Raw genomic sequence first — 21,159 nt, forward strand, 5'->3', positions numbered from 1 at the left:
AGCAGTGGAATATGATTATCTTGAAACTCAAAAAAAAAAGTGGTGTTATTAGCCATCAAACCTCAAAAATACACTTTTCCCTAAAGGTTTCTACAATTTTGGCCACTACTGTACCACTAATTGGTATTTGCTTAGTCTGGCATCTTTTTATGGTCATGTAATCCATCTTCTCTAACTGACAATCCATAGAGATAGAGGAAGTATTGTGGTTTAAAGTTTACCTCTATCACTTTATCACACAATATTGATATATATTACATAAATAATTTTCTCTTTTTATACATATAAAAGTTACAGCTGTGCCTTTTATGCATTATTATCATTGATGAAATCTCTATGGGTCAAAAGTGGTAGAGTTTAAACCTTAAAAAAATAGATGATTTAATTCTACAGCAAAATACATTATATACATTTTCCATTATAGGGTTATTACTAAAAGCTTTCAACAGGAGACTCTTACACTTCAAAAATAAAAAGGTTAAGTAATGGCAAGTTCTGTATCATTATCCATTTTTGCTTCTCTTTGAAATGTCCCACTATAATTGTTCCAGAAATAGTAACAGGCTTTTTTTCATTGAAGATCCATATCTAGAAGATCTTGAAAAAGTTTGATCACATGTTGTGGTTGGTTGCAAACATATTCCTCAAGTTTCAGCCCCATTTGTTTGTGCAAGCTTTTAGCCAGTTTAGAGACCACGGTTCTCACGTTTCCACTCTTCCCAGGTAATACCCCATTACCAATCATGTTATTCAGGAAATACCAGAGAACAGGAAGGATGTAACGTTCCACAACTAGAGGCTTCCGTGGATAAGCAACAGCCACAAGACCTGAAAGCAAAAGATTGCAGATCTGTAAATAACAAGATTGATGTTTCTCAACCTTGGCTGGTTGGGGAATTCTGGGAATTAAAGTCCATATAACTTCAAGTGGTCAAGGTTGAGAAATAGTGAACTAGATAGCTGCTCACTTTTTTGATTGCAGATGTAGCACTGAAACTTGAAAAACTGTTAAGACAATTTCCTTTTCAATGAACAACTGCTTACTTAGTTATGTTTGTATTACAGTGGTATCTTGGTATTCATCGTTAATTGGTTCTGGAAAGTGCAATGAGTACCAAAAACAATGAGTACCAAACATTTTTTTCCCATAAGGAATAATGTAGTGAGTCACAAGGCAGCCGACACTGACAAATTCTAGCTTGTGCATTGAGTACCAAACAAACGATGAGTACCGGGGCAAAATTTTCATATCCAAATGCATTGAGTACCAAATTCAATAAGTTTCAAAGCAGTTGAATACCAAGTTACCACTGTACTCTCCTTAAATAAGCATTAAAAGTATTGTGCAATTAAATAGATAAAAATAACAGTCATTTATTTAAATTATAGCCTGGTATTTTCATATGTTGTTGTTAGGTATACATCAGTACTTTTTATAAAAGGGAAATCTTTCTGGATAATAATCTGCTCTCTGCTTTAGTAATAGAGGCAGTTTTTTTTCCTTATTGCTGTATTTCCTCCATTCCTTGATTGCTTACATAGGCAATCTTTGCCAATTGGACTGTATCAATGGACAATAGCAATAGAGTCATAACATGGTTTGAAGGGAGAGAGTGAACATGGGGTCATCTTTTCTAATAAAGTTGTCAACAGATTTATAACAGAACAAGTAATCTTGCAGAATTGCTAAAATTCTTGAAATTAGTCCCCATGGAAATATCCATGGAAACGTCTTGCAAGTAATGGAACATAAGGTATGACTGTTTAAACAAACTTTTCAGTGCTTTAGGCTAGTATAATGCCAGTATTATTGCTATTTATCTGAGAATTTGACTACTGACAGGGTGCCACAATCTGATGTGCAAATGCCACAGCAGCACATTGCATGAGGGGCAGGCACTAGCTCCAAAAATCATTAGGAAAAAAAAACCATTCAAGTGAAACCTAGCTAAATAGAAAACAGTGCTCTGTGCTAAGAAGGACACACATCTCATCTGACCAGTGTCTGGTCTCATCCAGTTTGCCTCAAAAGCCACATGGCATAGTTACATAGAAGGAGATCATCCAAAAAAGAGGAGATCTAATATCAATAACATAGGAACACAGGCTTCATGTATGTACAGTCAGCTGCAGAGACCAGTGACAGAACACATACCTATGACTAATAAAGAAATGTACAAACTTAAAAGCTAGGAAAGTCAAAATACAGTAGGTTGGAAACAAAAACTGTATATAAATGTGATTTGAATTTTTTTTTTTTTTGTCAATTCCTTCTGTTATGTAAATATACCTAAAATATATTTTGAATATTTGAAAATGGTTTGGGGGCACTAAGTGGAATTCTGCACATGGGTACCTTGTCAGCAGCAGTTCTGAATATGATATTTGGTTATTATTTTAAAACAAAAAAACATAAATGAATTAAGAAATTAGTTTTGTTCTTAATCTTAAGGCCAAGTTGCCATAGGACAACTCACCTCAGGACAATTTTAACAATTCAATTTAATTATTTTAAATAAATAAAAACGTATTTTAATTTTTGTCATTCACGTTTCATTTGGTCTCCCCTTTTGCATCCATTCTTTAATGATTCTATTCCACCATTTCTTTGATATTAGTGTAACTCTTGTCACTCACTGAGTTGTCTCTTGGTGAGTTGGCTATGGCAAGTTGGCCATGGTGAATTGGCTGTGGCGAGTTCGCTGTGGCGAGTTGGCCGTTGGATAAGGGAAAGGCTAAATTTTGAATGTTAATTTTGTTGTGGCTTCTCACTGCAACTATGGGCCTGATGGTGACTTTAAAGGAATTACTGTTAATTCCTTTGCAGCCTGAAATGTGAAATAATAATGACCCACCCTATATGTTTGATGTTAGAATTATGAAACAATGTACATTAAATTTATTGCTCATTGTAAAAGCTATAGTAATAATAATTTCTAAATAATAATTTGTACAACATCATCTGGATATTTTTTGCAAGTTACCATTATTGTTCTGGTCTGTGGCTAAGGATGCTTATGGCATAATGGTTCATATATGTTTTCAAGAAATTAATTATTCATTATTCATTCAAATATTTGGGAGGACAGTTTACTACATCAAATCTAAAGCTCTGTGTATTCAAAATTTAAACTGTGAAAAATATAGCTATTAATTTAAAAAAGTAGATATGCACAGTCCATACAGATTTTTAAAAGAACGTTATTTTCATCCAAAACATTTCATAAGCAGTAAAAAAAACTGAGAAAGTGTACCTCAATAACAAATCTGTGCTGTCATTCTTGTGCCACTTCATTTATAGAGTATAAAACTGGATTTAGAGGAGTAGGGTAAGTACTTAACTGTTTTATTATAAAGACATTTGGTAATTTTACTAAATGGAAGTTCTTCTGATCTTAAATGATTATTATTGCAGTTTTGTGGCTTCAGTGCTTTTTTCCCCCAGGAAAAATTATAGCTCTTGAATGCTGTTTGATTTTAGTGATTGATTTACAGCATAATAGATGGCTTGGTTATCTATTTCAAATAGAGACTTATTCAAAATGTCCATATCAAATTTCTAAACTGCAACACTAAGTTAAAGTGTACTCCATGGGTCAAACACCAGTGACGCCAGTGACCTTTTAGTGATATCTGATGAGGATATCTTGAGTCCAGTTACATCTCAGTGGCCAATGAAAAATGATCATGATAAGCTTTAGGATGCATATATTGAAGGAACTAGTTTCAATTTTGGGGTTCTGCTATAAGGAGTTTGTGATCTGTTCTCTAGATCACAGCTGTGGATTGGACCTCTGGCAAACGTTTGCTTCCATTGCCCAATAGATTAAAGAGATCATAGCAATTGGTTTGCAGCAGGGGGAAAAACCATTTTTCAGAAATAATTCCTGAGTCATCCAAATGCCTGGAAAGGACATGACAACTTTGGTCCAAGAAACAAAATCAATAAACCAGTTTATTTTACTGAGAATGTTCTAGCCACATCTCTCTTCTTCCTCTCATTCCTTCTTAAGAAAAAAAAATCAGAGTTTCTTAAATCATGGTTGTATACCTTTATATTATATTTTAATTTAGACTTCTTGTCAAAGCTTATATCAATTTCTTTGTTCAATGGTTTCTTCACTGTTTTCCAATTACTATAAACCAGAACTGTTATACTATATTTAAAAATTCAAAGAATAAAGGGGAAAGAAAATGCAAGTATTTATTGGTTTGTATCTAAAATGCAACTGAAGTGGAATATTTGGTTTATCCAGTATTCATAAACCTGACACAGAAATTTCCAGAAAAACAATTTTGTATCTTTATTAGGAAATAAACTCAGCTGAATACCCTCAACAAACAGAATGGGACAACATTTAAATCTCTGTGGAATAAATCATGTACTGTATATATTTTTTGCAAACTATTCTTCTCTATTTTGGAGACATGAGCCCAACTGATTCAACTTATTGTGATACCAATCTTTTCAAAGTGACTGTCCTGCCAGTGTGTTGCTAGAAACAACACCTCTAAGACTGAGATATGCCTGTGCTAATAAGTCAGAGATCCTCCAGAGAAAGAGTTGGCCCATATACTCAATAAGCAGTCATTTCTCATTTCAAGTTTGAAAAGTTGTAAATAGAAATATACTGTCTTGAGCTGTGAATAAAGGAGCTCTTTGCCTCCTACTGTTATCAGAAATATTGTTCAGAAGAAACTCCACACCACACATAGTCTTTTCTAACCTGCCAGACGATCCGTGATGTCCTGCAGAGCTCGGCCAGTGAGAAAACGCACCCTGCTGGCAAATATTTGAAGCAGCAACAGGTTGTCTGAAAGGGACAAACATATTATTTGGATGCAAACTACTGTGGACCAATCAAAATGGTTGTGGGACGTTACATAAATCACCACATAATAAACAATGAACAATGTCATGTCATGCTGTATTTGAATTGAGAATAAGATGTTTTTGCAAATTTAGATTTTGTTCCTACAAGCTACTATCCTTCAAAAACATGCCAATCTTCCCCAATTTGCACTCTTCCAATGTGTTAGGAACACAATAACCAGAATCCCCAGTAACTAATTCAATTGAATTGAAGGCTTGGGGAAGTATTGAGCTTGAAACAATATGACTAATGCATGAACATTCTGTCTCACTGCTTCTGTGAAATCAACAAACAGAAATAACAAAACAGTTAGCATCATAGCATTGACGTTCATATGATTTGCTTTTGCTTGCAAATAATCAAATGAGGCATCAATGGATCCTGCTTGGCCAGACATTCTTTCCCAATGCATCCAGATGTAATCAACACTCCTTGCAATAATCCATTTCGCACTATTAAAAATGCAAGCTATTTTAAATAATGATATATAAAAAGCATAGTGAAGAAACATTGTTTGTTCAGTATGCCTTTACTGAACAAACTATATTTTATTGAACAATGTACTAATGTACTCAAGCCAGCATCTACAACTCTTCAAAATGGAGTATTGCCTTTTTGTTAAAGTTCTTTCAGCAATTATGCAAGTGTTTGATGCAAAGGATATATGATCTCTGGTTCTTCCATGCCAATTTATAAAGAAATATGAAGTGGTGGATTGATTTAGGACTATGGAATTCCTGCTTCAGTTAACAACCAATACCATTAAGTCATTTGGGGGGAGGGATTATAAAGCATGTGTATGTTAGGTGGCTTTTGACAATCCAGGATCAGGAATTTAACAATGGTTCAGGTTTCAGCCTTTAGTGAATAGGTAGCATGCCTACTTGATTTTAAATGGAATCTATTCCAAACTATCATAATGGAGGAAAATGGTACAGCAAATAAATACAGATTAATTAAATGTGACAAATGTTGATTTGTTGGCTGGTTATTTTTTTAAAAAGAATATTTTCCTAACTTGTTCCTTCTCAGGTTATGCAGCCAAGAAGAATCAAAGAGAAGAAAACAGCAAGGAGCAAAAAAATTCATATTCTGATCAATGCCATCCATTGTGATAGATGGAAGCGGAATGATGTGTGTGCTGAGGAAGGCAACTCTTGTCCTTTTAGCGATTAATGGAAAGTATAACCATTTGCTGCAGCAAGAAGAACACTTGCTTTGAAATGCTAATATCGAATGTGGAGAGTGGGTGTTAATTATTGATGATCATTGCCCTCTTATTAATATCTTTAAAGTTTTTAGTTCACTTGTAAAACCGACTTTCAAAACTCATTCTAAAATAAAGCATGGTACATTTCTCCATTTTTTTGTCTTCCAGAAAAATGTGCTGTACATTTCAAAAATCTGAAAATCATGAAAGCCCCAATAAGCTATTGGTAGGAGATTAATTTAGAGCTGCTTTTCCAGAAGGTCAAGAAATGGGGAGATGTGATGTTTGACAGCAATGTTTTTTTTTAATCATCTGCAGCCAGCCTTCACAAAGTGAAGAATCAGGTACCAGATGAAAAAACTCAGATCCTGAAACACAGTCAGAGGACACATCCTTTTCAATAAGTGTTGTTCTTGCATCCATGCAAACAGGACCATTCTGCAAATGTAAAGCAAATTGTATATCTTCAAAAAGAATTGATGTTGATTATTATATTAAGCAATTTTTCTTGCTGCTATGACAGAAATGGGAGAGTTTCTCTATCTCCATCTGATATTCTGATTCAAATAGACTTTTCATAAAATCAGTGTAAGGAAGGTTTCGGTATGTTTTATATGTTACTGCACGGAAAATAGTACCAAGAAAGAAAATGAATATAAAAAGTAATGAAAATCAAAACCAGGAAGGAAAAGGTATCTTAGGAAATATCCATATCATGATATTACAATCAGTAACCACATTTATGAAGCCAGTTCTTTTTTAAGAGTTTTATTAAATTTCAAAAACAAAAAAAAATTAAGAGCTCATTATATTTTTCAAATCCAAACATTTCTGTCCAGTAACATCTAGAACCTGTGATTTCCAAGATCATATGAGCCCCATACTTATAAATGACAATCATACATTCCCTGGAAGTCAAAGAAATGTATACACATACTGTCCTCTTGTGGTGGAAGCTCCTAAAGCATCCATAGATAAGGTAAATGGTTCCCAGTCCAGTCAAGGAAGGAAAATAATGTTATTCCAAACTCAAAATTTACACAAAGAATGATAATTTCCAGACTGTCCATTATCCTGATCCATAGAAGTATTTTTAATTCCAGTATCAGGGTTATTTTTGTCAGAAACAGTCCACTGGGATCCAGTGTAAAAGAAGCAAAGGATCTGGATAAAAGGAGAATACTCTCTGTGCATACTCAAGTCTCTAGCCAAGTATAGGCAACTCGTGCACATGTTGCTAAATACAACTAATAGCTTCTCTCAGCATTGACTGTGTTTCCTATAGAAGCTGGGAGCTGTACACATCAGCTATGTCTCAGAATTACAACACAGTAAAATTAATGTCTGATTCTAAATTCAGTGCTTGTGTTCTTCAATATAGGCAGAAATATGACATGGTTTGGATATAAGTAAATCTACTAGGACATCTGTATGTTAGTACTAACTTCAGTCGTGATTCATAAAATCCTATAATACATCTGGCCTATTCACCCAGTACAGTATTTTCATATCGATATAAATCTATGTGGTATGAAATTTACAACAGTCCTTGGTTTTGTAGTTATTGGCAATTGCAATTTCTGTCTTTGGAGAACAATGTTTGAAAGAAGCCGTCATTTAGACATGGATTTATGTTTGTTTGTTCTTCAGAAATGAGCTCGGTAAACTATAAATTTCCTTTGAAGAAGAAGAGTACGCATTGGAAATATTTATGGATTAGAGATAGGAGAATGAGCTGGATGAAGCTCATAAGTTAGGGCTTCTATAAAGCCAGCACAGAAGAAGCTTATTTGGGAGATTGTCCTCAAATCAAGAGCAAAATAACTCATGGACTATATTCACACAACACACATAACCTTGTCCCTGAAATTTGTAGATTTACACAATACATGGAGCCATACACTAACCAAACACCCCCCCCCCCCATCCCCATCTTAACATCATACAGTAAGCAATGAAAAAGCAAACCAGGATTCAAATTTACCAAACTTATTTTTTAAAAAAATATGACAATTTATAAGGCTGCCTAGTCAAGATGTGACTATGGGTAGATAACTATCAATCATACAACCACATTAATAATTAAAAACAAAAAGCAAGCACTATGCACAAGGATAAAAATCCAACCAAAAAACCAGTCATTGAATTAAATGGGTCTAGCTAACACCCATGTCCAATGCTTATTGGAAGAGTCAAGTCTTTAACATCTTTTAGAAGGTCCTCAAGGCCATTGAAATTCTAGGGGAAATTCTAGGGGCCACTGGCCCATTGGTTAGGCCAGTGGCCCCCAACATTTTGGGCACCAGGAACCTGTTCCATGGTGAGAAGTTTTTCCATGGACTGAAGGGAGTGTGGTTGCCTGCATCCAATGGATGGGGCTCCACTTGTTTGCGTGACCTGGTTTCTGACATGCCACGGCCTAGTGTTGGTTCACAAACCAGGGGTTGGGGACCCCTGGGTTAGCCAATATAAGAGAGATAGGTCCCATTACAGGTAATTCTCGATTTATAGCCAGAATTGACCCTGCAATTATGCTAGTAAATTGTGCCAGTCATTAAGCTTGTCATCATGTGACCATATCCAATTTTACCTTTTTTTGTGCTGGTCATAAAGCAAACATGGCAGTCATTAAGTGAATGCCACAGTCAGTAGGCAAATACTGTTGTCCTTAAGTGAGCCCATTGTTTGCCATAGATATTTTTTTCTGGAAACCAGAAGTATGTCCATGTTTCCGGCAAAAAAAATCATATTTACAATCACATGGCCACGGAATGCTGTTTACAGCCATAAATATGGGGGTAGTTGCCAAGGGCCCACAATGCAATCACATGACTAGGGCAGAGACAGCCATCACCACTTTGAATCCAGGACACAAGTACCTTTTAAAGGGTTTGCCATAAGCTAGAACAGTGGTGGCTAACCTTTTTGCCATTGCATGCCAAAAAATGGGGGAATGCAGGGTGGTCGCGCACGCGCCCATGTCCACACCCATAATTCTATGTGCCCTGCCCTCCTCCCCCATGCTCCCCCTGCTTTTGACATGTGATGGCCTGGTGGGCCCGGTAGGCCTGTTTTTTTGCCCTCCCCAGGCTCCAGGGGCTTTCTAGGAGCCTGGGGAAGGGGGAAAAGCCTTCCCCACACCCTCCCAGAGGCCCTCTGGAGGCCAGAAACAGCCTGTTTGCCGATTTCCAGTGGGCCCAGAAGGCCCAAAAATCAGTTGGCTGGCGCACGCATGCGTGCTAGAGCTGAGCTAGGGCAACACTGGTGTGCCCACCAAAATGGCTCCATGCCATAGGTTCGCCATCACGGAGCTAGAATGTCAGTAAGCAACCAGTCATAAATCGAGGAGTACCTGTAGATGGCCTTGTTTAATGCAGAGGATCCATAGCATGCCCATGTTTAATCTATATCTATATTCATGCTGCCAACTGAGAAATGGAGTGGAAGAATCGAGTAGAAATTACGGTACAACAAATTGCATGTAGGAACTTTTTGTTAATTCTCTTCAGTTAAAAAATAATCATAAAAAAGAAATGGCTTAGTCTTCTACCAGCACTGAATTTTACATGGTGGAGCATCAAAGTGCAGGTCCACTTTTGCAATCTAAAATTATATTATTAGCTTCTCGTGATTCTACTGCCTAGTTCTAAGGCATATACAGATCTGGCCTCTCAAGCAAATTTGAGATTCCAGATTGCCCTACAAAGAACAATATAGGGATAGTTCCGTAACTCTAACACCCAGATCATTGGGGTAGGATGTATTTTCACTGCAGAATCAACTTTTAATGGGACATAATTTTCCACCAATCTTCAATAATTGACTGCAAAGGCCTTTGTTATTTCAAATCCAATACTGCGTCCCTCCATCCCATATATGTACAATTTCATTTTCATTTAGAGGAAGTAATAGATGGCAGTTTTTATAGAACCCGAGATGAGTTTATTTTATATCTAGTAAACTGAAGTCTAATGGTTAAGGTTCCTAGGTAATAATAATAATAATAATAATAATAATAATAATAATAATAATAATAATAATAATTAATAATTAATAATTAATAATAATAATAATAATTATTATTATTATTATTATTATTATTATTATTATTTTATTTCTATACCGCCCTTCTCCCGAAGGTCTCAGGACAGTGTACAGCCTATTAAAAGCACAAAGACAAACAACAATTAAAATAATTTAAAATTATTAAATAATTTCAGCTCAATATTAAAACCCCCCAAAATTTAAAACATCCAATATAAAATCATTACATTGATAGCCCGGCCTGGCGGAACAGCAGGGTCTTAAGGGCACAGCAAAATACCCTGAGGTCAGAGATCTTATGCATTTCCGGGCCCAGTTCATTCTACAGAGAAGGCCGTGTGCACACCCCCGACACATGATATGGCCCCCTGCGCCTGTCATACCTGTCCCTCCCACTCATCATTTCAATTACACTGCCCTTCCTGTCGCCCCCCTGCTCCCTGGTTAAATTTCCTTCCACGACCCCTCTGCTGCAGCCAATCGACCCATCACCCCGCTCAGTGGGGGCGACCCCCCCCAGGTCCACCTTTACAACCCCCTCCCTTCCTCCCAGGTCCCCTTAAAATTTTCATTAAAAAATTAGATAAAAAACCCCTCAACCCCCTCTTCGCTACATGCCATCTCTCGGGGTTCCAAAACCCGTCATCAAGATAGGCCCTCGATAACATGGAGGGCCAGGCCTGTGAGAGGGGGGGAGTCTCGCAGCACGAAGAGCTCAGCCAGTGAATAAATCCTAAAGTCTGTCTGGGGAAGATGAACGAGTACAAGGATTCAATGGTGATGGTTAGAAAAAGGTCCGGGAGAGAAAGTTCACCATTCCGGCGCGGGTCAACCGGGCTCCACTGTCCTCTCACAACAGTGGAGAGGGGTCTCAGGCCACTGTCCCGGGAAAGCAGTGACCAAGCCACCCTCTCACAGTGGCTGGTAACAGCAGATCTTATTCGGTGACAGCTGCAACAGAAATGACTCCCTCGATGCCTGCGCCCAGGCTTAAACCTCTCCTCGCAGCAAGGCATTACAGATGTCGATAGTACTGATGGTGTAGCTGGAACCGGGGGTCAACTATAGTCATTTTAAGAGCTAATGAGTCCAAGTGCAGGAAGGGTCCAGGCAGGATGATAGTGATCTCAGCCAACGCCCACAACCCGGCCGCGGTGGGAAGAGGGGGGGGTAGAGACAGACCAGGGCGGTAGGCCAATCCATGCCAGCTCTTCCAGAGCCCAGCTCTTCCCAAACCCTCTAGTTTCCACAAGATCTTCTAATCCCCCCTTAAATCCCAAGCCTTCAGAGGGGTCACCAACCGGGCAGCTCCAAATCAATCCGCCAGGAATCCAAGATAGCTCCTACATTGCCCCAAGACATTGGAGCCTCACCCGCGAACCGCCACCTTGGAGCATGGGCAAAAAGGTAGTGGAAGACTCTTGAGTTCTAGTCCTGCCTTCAGCTAGTTGGGTGTCCTTGGGCCAGTTATTCTCTTTCAACCCTAGGCAATGGCAAATTACCTCTAAAGAACATTGCCAAAAAAAATTGCAGGGACTTGTCCAGGCAGTCATCAGGAGTCAACACTGATTTGAAGACACACACTCACAAACACACACACACACACACACACACACACACACACACAATAATCAAGCTATTCTACCACTGCTAACTAGAACTGTGAGGGGAGATTTGCTCTAAATCACATATTCTAAACTTATATGTGAAAGTAAATGCACATATACTGAGATCTACAATTGGGGAAACTTTGGATGTAATTTGTAACTCAAATGAAATATGTTCTCAAAAGTATGCATTAAGTTAGCACATTCACAGTCTACCTTCTTTAAAATTCTATAATTCTTTTTCTCTGGTGGGGGAGGGGGGAAGATATGATATAACAGCAAACACAAAAATACACATATCTTGCAAGTAGATAACCATTACCTAAGTAAGTAATCATTGTGTCCAGAATCTTTACTGCCGCACTGTAAATCCCAGAATTCTTTGAATTTAAGTTGTCCATCACTATCGTCACCACAGAGAACAGGACTGGATTAAAGCCATTTTTAAGCACTGGAATCATGGAGACAACTGATTCTAATGCATACTGGTTCACCTTCTTGTTGGAATCCTGAAGCCTCAGGGCAAAAGTATCAAAAATCTGTTAACATTAAGAAAATAAGCAAATAAATTCTACCATAAATATCATACATAGAAATGTGGGAAATTTTCCAACAAGTTATGAGCCAGTACATGAAAATTTTGCTTTAATATATTGTGCCAGTCAAATATCTCTAGTATTCACCCTCATTTATCAAGTGTTAATAGAGGTCATTTGCAACAAATCAAACCATCTTCCAGTTCATTCACCAAGGCATATTTAGCATAAGATTTTACAACTGTAAAAGTAAAATTGTTAATCTTTAAGGTATAATAGAATAACTTGTTAATTAAGGAATGGCAGGGGTGTCAAACTCGCAACCCGGGGTGTCAAACTCCCATGCCCAGTTTAGTGAAGGGGAAAAGAATCGCAATACGTCACGTGACGCCGCCGTGATGACGCAAGTTTGACACCCCTGTTATATGGTATGAAAGAAAGCTCCCTTTCTAAGTTGTATACCTTCAAGGTGGGAAACAAGAGGTAAAGGAAATATGCTAATGTTCCTATGGGAAGCAGTTTTAAATTGAGGGGCTAATAGTATCTCTCTCTCAATGAGATGAAAGCAGAACTGTTTCTACTCCTGATGTTTTAACAATTAACAAGATAAAGCAGAAGTGGATCTCCAACAAGGAGAATCCATGTGCCCCAACTATTATAAATAATTCTTCATAAGAAATAGTAAATTGGAGAAATGTTTTTTTAAAAAAGAGTACAATTAATTCATCTGGCTGTTTGCTAGGATGGTACTGCCCTTGCAACTTTAATAAATATTTATGTTTTAATTAAGGATACTGGTATTCATAATGGATACCTGCACAATATTTGAAGAGACAAAGTGTGGGTTCTTCTTGCAATGGTCCATTAGTAAGGCTATTCCATCTATTCGTATCTGAAATTCCTTGGCCACAAGCAGTTTGTTCAGCTCCTTCAGCTGTTCCATTACTTCTCTGCTGCGAAGTGAAGAGCAACGAGCTGCAGGTTGCGAAAAATTAAGAACATCTGAGGTAGACCTGGAGTTGAAAAGTGAAAAGCTTTTCACATATTTGCCAACCATATTATAATACAGTAAATAATTTTATCAAGCCCTGAAAGGAAGCACAATTTGCAGTATGCCAAATATATCGTGCAAGTTAAACAATGTTCACTTAACCTTCATGACTCATTCCAGATGCAATATGCACAACTCTGAATCAACTTCAGAATAGTACAGTAAATTAGACAAAGCTGGAGATGGGATTCTTTTAATTTATTTCCTTGAGTTTACAAGTGCATGGCCACCCATTCCTCATTGATTCTGAATAGCATATAAGAGATCAAGCTAACTAATTATATGATATTACAAAAACACATGCAATTAAAAACAGTGCAGTACAATTAGTAGCATTAAAAAAAAATCTTTGAACACTCTAAATAGGCCAATGGTGTCTTGTTAAAAGCCTCCTCTCCCAGACAATTGTTGATATTTGACAGATCTCCAATGGGATCTGCAAAAGTCCTGAGGGTGTGGGGCAGATAATAGAGAAGCAGGCAGTGCTATAGGTTTTATGAATTTAAACTGTGTGAGATTTTCTACAGCAAATTAAGAATTGTAATTAGTCTTGGAAATAAATTGACACTAAGGGTAGGTACTTCAATGTAGGGATGATTTTTGAGAAGCTTCAACCTCCCCACCATATTCACGGCTAAATGCAATTTCCAAAATGCCCCACAAAAATGAATTACTCTAAATCAAATGAGATCATTATGTAACCGATGCACATCTTTCTTCCCCAGATAGGGACACAACTGGTTTATCAACCAAAGCTGATAGAATAGCGCCTTTGGCACAGATTTTGTGTGATTTTTAATGTGCACACTGGATTTAAGAGGATCTAATCTGATTTATGCCTTGCAGAGGGAAACGTGCTGCAACAGCCCAATCTTCACCACATAGTGACCAATCAAGAGCAAAAATAAATCTCCTTCAAACATATCTGGTTGTCCCCTTGACTTAATATAAGATCAGGCATGCTATTCTTTTTGTTAGAGACCAAAATAGCATTAAAAAAAAAAGAAGGAGAAGAAGTATCAAGAGTTGTAGATGCTCAGTCCGAGTCTTCAGATAAACTTAATGGATATAAAAGCTAGAGACAGAAGTTATTATGACTGAATGGGTTCTACCTCCCCTCACAGGACTGCCTCTTCTTTGTCCATTATATGTCCCTTTGCTCATACTTCTTTGATGAAGTATCCTTTTAGTCTTCCGGAAGAGGCTAAAGAACTCATATGCAGCCCACAACAACAATAGGAGTATGAACTATACAAAGGAAAGGGGGGTAAGAAGAGCAGGAGTCCACAGACAAAAAGAACAATTTGTAAATTTGAACAGTAAGTCTGGAGAATTAAGACTCTACTTTTGGTTTTGCAAATGATTTCAAATGATTAAAAACACAGAATCTTTTAAAAAAAATCTTAAATTCTTCCTCAGTTGTGAATTAGCAGTTTCCTTCTCTCTTTCTGTAAAACATATCCTGTTTTTCTTTATTCCTTGCTGCTCTGTTATTGCTGCTAGTCCTGCTAATTACTAAAATGTGTAATTTCATGCTCCAGGCAATGCCATCCAAAGGATGTCGCTCACTCAGTGCCAAGAGAGATGGCTTCCACCAGGTGTGGAGCTATGCAGCAAAGGGCAAGCAGGCAGTGTGTATTTCCAAAACATTCTCCCTAAGCCATCAAGCTCTCTCTGCAGCTAGAGTGGGAAGACAAATAGTAAATTCAGCTGGAAAGTTGCTTCTCTGAGATGGCAGACTTAGAAGAAAACTTACAGTATACGCATTCTAAAGAAGAGAGAAGAGGATTAGCTCTCTATATACAGTAAGGGTGCTTATCATAAGGCAACAAAGAGACACCGCCAAATAATGCTTCACTGACATCTAAGAGCTACTTGAAAGTGTGCTGCCTGGATGCAGAAACTCTGTTCTAGGGCAGGGGTCTCCAGACATGGAAGCTTTAAAGTTGTGGACTTCAACTCCCAGAATTCCTTGGCCAGCCATGCTTAAGTCTTAAAGTTGCCACATTTGAAGACTCCTGTTCTAGAGGACAGACAAAAGTTTTCACAAGTAAGTCTTCTCTCCTAAATTAAGGGTTTTCAGCAGTGGCATAAACTATGTGTCAACTTCAAAACAGATCGGGCTTGTCGCAGCCATTTTCTCTGTTTCTCATCTTGACACACTTGTGGGGGGGGGGAGCTCTGGAATGTCAGACCAGACATCAAGAACTTACTATCTTGTGGGAACCAAGGTCATCCTAACAGGTGCTGGCCAGAGACTGGAAGAGGTTACCAAGGAGATGCCAGAACACCTAACTGGACAATGTGACCTGTGACAAGGAGGGAGGGAACTGTCTAATCTTTCATTATACTGAAAGTGCAGGAAATAGCCAGAGCTGGTTTGTTTTTTCAACTGTGATGAAATGATGTACTCAATAAAGGAGTTCTTTGAGAAAGCTAAAAGTCTCAAGAGTTGCTGAATTGGTGGGCTCATTACTCAGAACTTTGACATTATGAGGAAAACATCAAGCATCTCAAGCCAATGAATTATGCTTAAAGCAACCACAAAAGAAAGGCTCCAGAAAGGGAACAAGCTTTTCCTTTGTAGTTTCTCAACATGCATGTAGAATGTAACGGGCACCTGAGCTTTTTTAAAAAAAATAAAAAAATAAAATACAGCATGTCTCCCAGTGACATGCTCTGTGTCTTTCCAAAATCCAGCTAATCACCGAAACAATGATGCTTCCCACCATACCCTTCGCCTGAAGATAGGCTGTCCAGTGAGATTGTCAAACTGCCAGTCTTTGATCCTCTGTAACTTTTGGCAGAAGAAGCTTGGGAGGCTGAATCTTCTGTCCCCTATACAGATAAAGTCACACAGTTATTTTAACATTCTGGTCAATTACACACGCCTCCACATTTTCATGTTAAATCATTTGGCTGATTTGGACTAAGAATGTAATGCAAAATGAGCCATTGTGGCTTGGAAACCATGGTGAATGTATTAAGCTGTGTGAACTCTGCTAATTGGGGTGTATTTAATAAAGCAGAGTTAAGAAAATGATGGTTTTACTGCTATAAGTGAATGCAACTGGTATATTAGTGCTTTACGTCATTTCTGAAAAATACTCAATTGTGCAGTCAATGCCCATGTACAAAATCAGATATTCTGTTAATTTATGCATTTCCAAGATTGTCCCTGGGCTTCCATACTTACTTTTTGTTTAATTGTAGCCATGACATCCCGCAGGTCATGTGATGGTACATTTTGTTTCAAATACCCATCAAATTTTGAATGACACATAAGCATGTTCAGCATCTTCCGGCCATAACATCTAATGGAGGAAAGGGAAATCTTTTAAGGTCACCAGAGAACAAAATTCCATCTTCATTGAGGAAATGGCATTTCCTGCTGTTACCTTGTGTCTTGATGGCAGTCCTGAGCCATCTTCACTAATGTCTGCACTAACAACTCCGTACTTTCCCGATTGCCCGAGAGCAGTTTCTCAGCCCCAATTTGTTCCATGACTGTCAGTAAATGTCCAGCAGCACATTTTCGAATGAGAGGGTTTCGGTGGCTGCAACAAAATGATCAGCGTTGTCAGACACAGGGTACGTTTTGTCTCCATGCCAAAGTAGAAACCTGCCAAGGTGTAGGCTGATAGCAACAATTCTTCTAGCTCACCTTCATTTATCCTACAGTGTATGCTTCTCTTAGAGTATGAATGGGAAAACACACTCCTGTGCAAAAGAAAGGAGTCACAATCTACCATGATGGGCAAACACAATTTCCAGCTTAATTTACACGGTTGCTTAGTGTTCTTTCTGTTTCTCTCTGCCACTCTATTTCATGGACAAACAGTTTTAGGTCCAAAGAGCTGCAATGCTAAGCCAAATTTCTGGTTTCCACTTGTAGACTCATACAGAAAAATTCAGCCATCCTCTGGCAGAGATAAGGAAAATTTTGCACCCTAAGTGCTGCTAAACTAAAACACTTCGTGCCTGCCTCCTTTATGTTCAATAGTGAGGAGTGCTAGGAGCTGTCGTCAGCTACCTCTGAAGGGTTACACATTTCCCCAAATTCAGAAGTATGGAATTCTCTCCTACAACAATTTTCTTTTTTGTAAATGCTAGCACTTACTGCTCATGTCCATAGACCAGCAAGGATTGAGATTGCAGATGAAAAGGTAATGTACATACGTCACTCCATTGGCCATGAGGGCTGTCATTGCTCGCGAAGGAGTCACACTCTGTGCCATGATCCCCAAGGACTGGTCAGCTGCTTTCTGGATGAATTCACTAGTATCACCTGCCTTTTGAAGCAGGACTCGAGAAATCTCCTCAACCTCTTGATCCATGTGCTTCTTCATAGCTTTGAACAATTCAGCGAGTGTCCCAATAGCAAACCTAGATACTTTAGATCGTAAGTTGCTAACCTGATAAAAGAAAGTCATATGATCTTATATAATTTTGCAAATTGTAAAGAACAACAGCCAGAGAATCAATACAGAGCCATTTTCTTATCCAAATAAAGTCTCCAAAATTCAGCAAAGTGCAAAATCCCTTAGATGTCTAAGGGATTAGATGTCTAAAACTAGTATCTCTTATTTTATTTACTTATTAGATTTTTATCCCAACTTTATTACTTTATAAGTAACTCAAGGCAGCAAAAATATATATATAGTACCTTTTTCCTCCTATTTTCCCCATAAAAAGCAACTCTGTGAGCTGAATTGGGCTGAGAAAGAGTAACTAAGCCAAGGTCACTTAGCTGGGTTTCATGTGTAAAACAGGACTAGAACTCACAATCTCCTAATTTCTAGCCAGCTCTAAAACCACTACAGCAAACTGGCTCTTATTTTTCTCTGACTTCTGAATATTACTTCTACATACAGAAATTTATTGTACAAATTTTTACAATATATTTTCCAAGTTCCATGAGAACTTGTACCAAGAGATTATATGTACTTGCCCAAAAAGCTATTATAAGCTCCCAGGTCTACAGTATTTCTTGATAGAAGAAATAGAAAACCTTTATTGCTATATTCCATGTGACAACCAAATTTTGCTTTGCCTTTATCTTGACTAACACTTTTTAAACTCCAGAACAGAGTCTGAGTTTATTATAATTTTAGAGAAAAATGGGAGACCAAAATTATGCCAATGGTTTCCTAATATTTGCCTAAAGAGGAAGCATGATGGCCTTTGAAAACTCTGCTGATAGCAGCCTATCAGCTGTTCAAACAATGAACAAGTGTGGAGTTGGCTTGTGACTTTGCTTAGCTCTTGCTTTTTATTAGAAGGGTTTAAAATGAGAGCAATAAAACCTCTCCGTTAAGCGTTCAGATACAGTAAACAGAAAGTCCGCCGTAAGCAGGTCCAGGAAATTAACTCCCAGGAACGCAAGAACTAGCTAACTCCCAACATCCAATATGAGTTTTATAAGGCCAAACAGTATTTAGGTCTGGGAAAATGGAAAATATAAGTACTGGATTGGTCATGCAATTTTGGTATTATTTCCCTTTTCCTTGGTAAAATGTTAAGAATCAGTGAAATTCCATTGGTAGAATAGAGAGAATCAAGACGCTTATAGTTAAGGAACAGTAGTCTGTCCTTCAGAAAGCCTGGAACTCTATGACTGTATACAAAAATGTCATTCATTCATTCATTCACTCACTCACTCACTCACTCACTCACTCACTCATTCATTTAGTTTAGAGATTGCCCAATTCTAAATTACTCTGGGTGGCAACAACAAAGAAACAACCACTATCCTATAGTAAGATCTAAGAGGAAACTCAAGTTTTTAATGACTTTCTGAATACCATTAGGGTGGGAGCCATATGGATCTTGGGGAAATGCTATTCAAATAGCAGCTGCTGAGACAGAAAAGGCATCTTCCTAGGTCCTGAGAGATGGCATTGTTTAATCAAATTCATTAGTGTCTTAATACTAAGCCATAATAAATGAGTTCATATATCACTCTAAGCATGAGCTTCTACCAGAATGAAAGGAGAGGGGCAAATAAGATAATTTGCATCACAACATTGCTTTGCAAATTATATTATTTAAATATTTCTGGCAATGTCTGGATGTAAATATGAAAAACCGGGCTTTACATCATGATGGCCCAAGACATATCATTTTCATATCACTGTAGCATACTATGATTCCAAGCAAAAAAACCCAAATAAATTCCATTATCCTTCAGCATTCTGCACAAGCCATGTTGATGAAGGAATGGTTTGATGGTAACCATGGATAACTTTCAATAGCAAGGCATTTGACAAGACAACTTGAGAATTTTCCATTACTTTTGATTAAACTGTAGTTTTGATATGCAATAGGTTAGTTTCCAGAACACATGCAGAATGTAACTATACAACGTGACATATATATATATAGTATATGTAAGAATAGATTTATTTAATACATAAGAATTTATGATTTGACACATTTGGTGGTGTATAGATACAAGTAAATATAAAATTTGTTCCTCATTCAATTTCAAATACATGTAAGCAGAAGACTTCCCCTTTTCCTGAGTATTGTTTTATATTCTTCATAATCAACATGAATGAGCCAGACATCCAGATTCTTGCATTTTATTTATTATTTATTTTGGTATCTTCATGTCAATGTTGACTCCTGGCAACTGCTTGGACAAGTCCCTGCACTTATCTTGGCAACATTTTCAGAAGGGGTTTGCCTTTGCATCCTTCCTAAAGCTGACAGACAGCCCCAAGCGTCAAACAGGTTCAAGGTCCTCCAGCTGCCTTCATACTTAAACAGGACTATAACTCACAGTCACCTAGTTTCTAGCCTAGTACCTTAACCACTGCACCAAACTGACTCTTAGTTATTCCTAAATACTAAAACTAAAATGTTCAATTTCATTCTCTTTTCTGACCTAACTTGCCAGTTTTATTTTACATACAGAATGTATTTCTTATACAAAACTGTCACAGTGTCTTTGTCATATATCTTACACAGAAGAAGTCATAACTCAGTGGAGAACATATACTCTCTATGCAGAAAAATACCTGTCACTGCATTTCTAAACCTGTTTCCATTAGACTTGACGAAAGATATATGTTTCCACAGTAAGGCATGTTTCTTAAGCTTATACTTTGATGTCTAAGGTCTGGGAAATTTGTCACGAGTAAGCTACCCAAACAAGCATATCTCAGTCTGCAGAATACAATGATAGTCCTTTTCTACTACTGTCTAAAGCACAATTGAATACTGTATACAGCATATGTTCACAGATGCAAGAACCGAATTTACATCTCAAAACGCAAAATGATTGGTGACAATAGAGACCTTTCTAAAGACAGGCCTCTCTCATTTTATTCACAGGCACCTCCCCTGAATCAACCAGCCAGTAAAACAACACAATTGAATGTACCCTGGCTATCTGAAGGACTCCCTTGACCATAGGAAGGTGAGGTGAGGTGAGGAGAGGCCAGCCAGTCAGCCATTTTTGTCCTCCTGAAAACAATTGTATTCTGGGAAGTTTACAAGAATTTTACGAAGAAAATAAAAAGTACATTAAAATTAAGGTGACCATATTTTTTTACAATGAGAAGGAGGACATGTGCATGTGTGCCGTGTTGTGTTTCGGTAAGAAGTAAAGCCACTTGCGTGCAGCACTCACTTGCGTGCGGTGCACCATCTCAAAACAATTCTCCTGTGCGGAGTGCATGCGTCTCATAATCGCATCTCACCGCACTGTACCGAGCCTTGACGAATCGTCATGTCAAATACAAATACGTCACATCACACGCAACGGATCGGATCGGCATCGATCGAATACGGAGATTTACAGATGAGTCTTCAAATATCGAAAAGGAGGACA

The 21,159-nt window shown here is 37.9% G+C and overlaps 1 protein-coding gene across 1 annotated transcript in view; it reads right to left on the bottom strand.

Annotated features, from left to right (window-relative positions):
* Nucleotides 1–571: 571 nt before the first annotated feature.
* TOGARAM2 (TOG array regulator of axonemal microtubules 2) overlaps nucleotides 572–21,159 on the bottom strand; it is a 44,495-nt gene continuing 23,907 nt past the window's right edge. Inside the window, exons 12-19 of the mRNA XM_070949673.1 lie at nucleotides 17,502–17,737; nucleotides 16,721–16,879; nucleotides 16,519–16,636; nucleotides 16,057–16,160; nucleotides 13,086–13,284; nucleotides 12,058–12,274; nucleotides 4,728–4,814; nucleotides 572–828 (exon numbers count right to left, since the gene is read on the bottom strand). Coding sequence (XP_070805774.1) covers nucleotides 572–828; nucleotides 4,728–4,814; nucleotides 12,058–12,274; nucleotides 13,086–13,284; nucleotides 16,057–16,160; nucleotides 16,519–16,636; nucleotides 16,721–16,879; nucleotides 17,502–17,737 — 1,377 coding nt within the window. The remainder of the gene's footprint in view (nucleotides 829–4,727; nucleotides 4,815–12,057; nucleotides 12,275–13,085; nucleotides 13,285–16,056; nucleotides 16,161–16,518; nucleotides 16,637–16,720; nucleotides 16,880–17,501; nucleotides 17,738–21,159) is intronic.

The sequence above is a fragment of the Pituophis catenifer genome, unplaced genomic scaffold (assembly GCF_029215685.1).
Source record: "Pituophis catenifer annectens isolate HBS135680 unplaced genomic scaffold, rPitCat1.0.hap2 SCAF_1, whole genome shotgun sequence".
NCBI classification, from domain to species: domain Eukaryota; kingdom Metazoa; phylum Chordata; class Lepidosauria; order Squamata; family Colubridae; genus Pituophis; species Pituophis catenifer.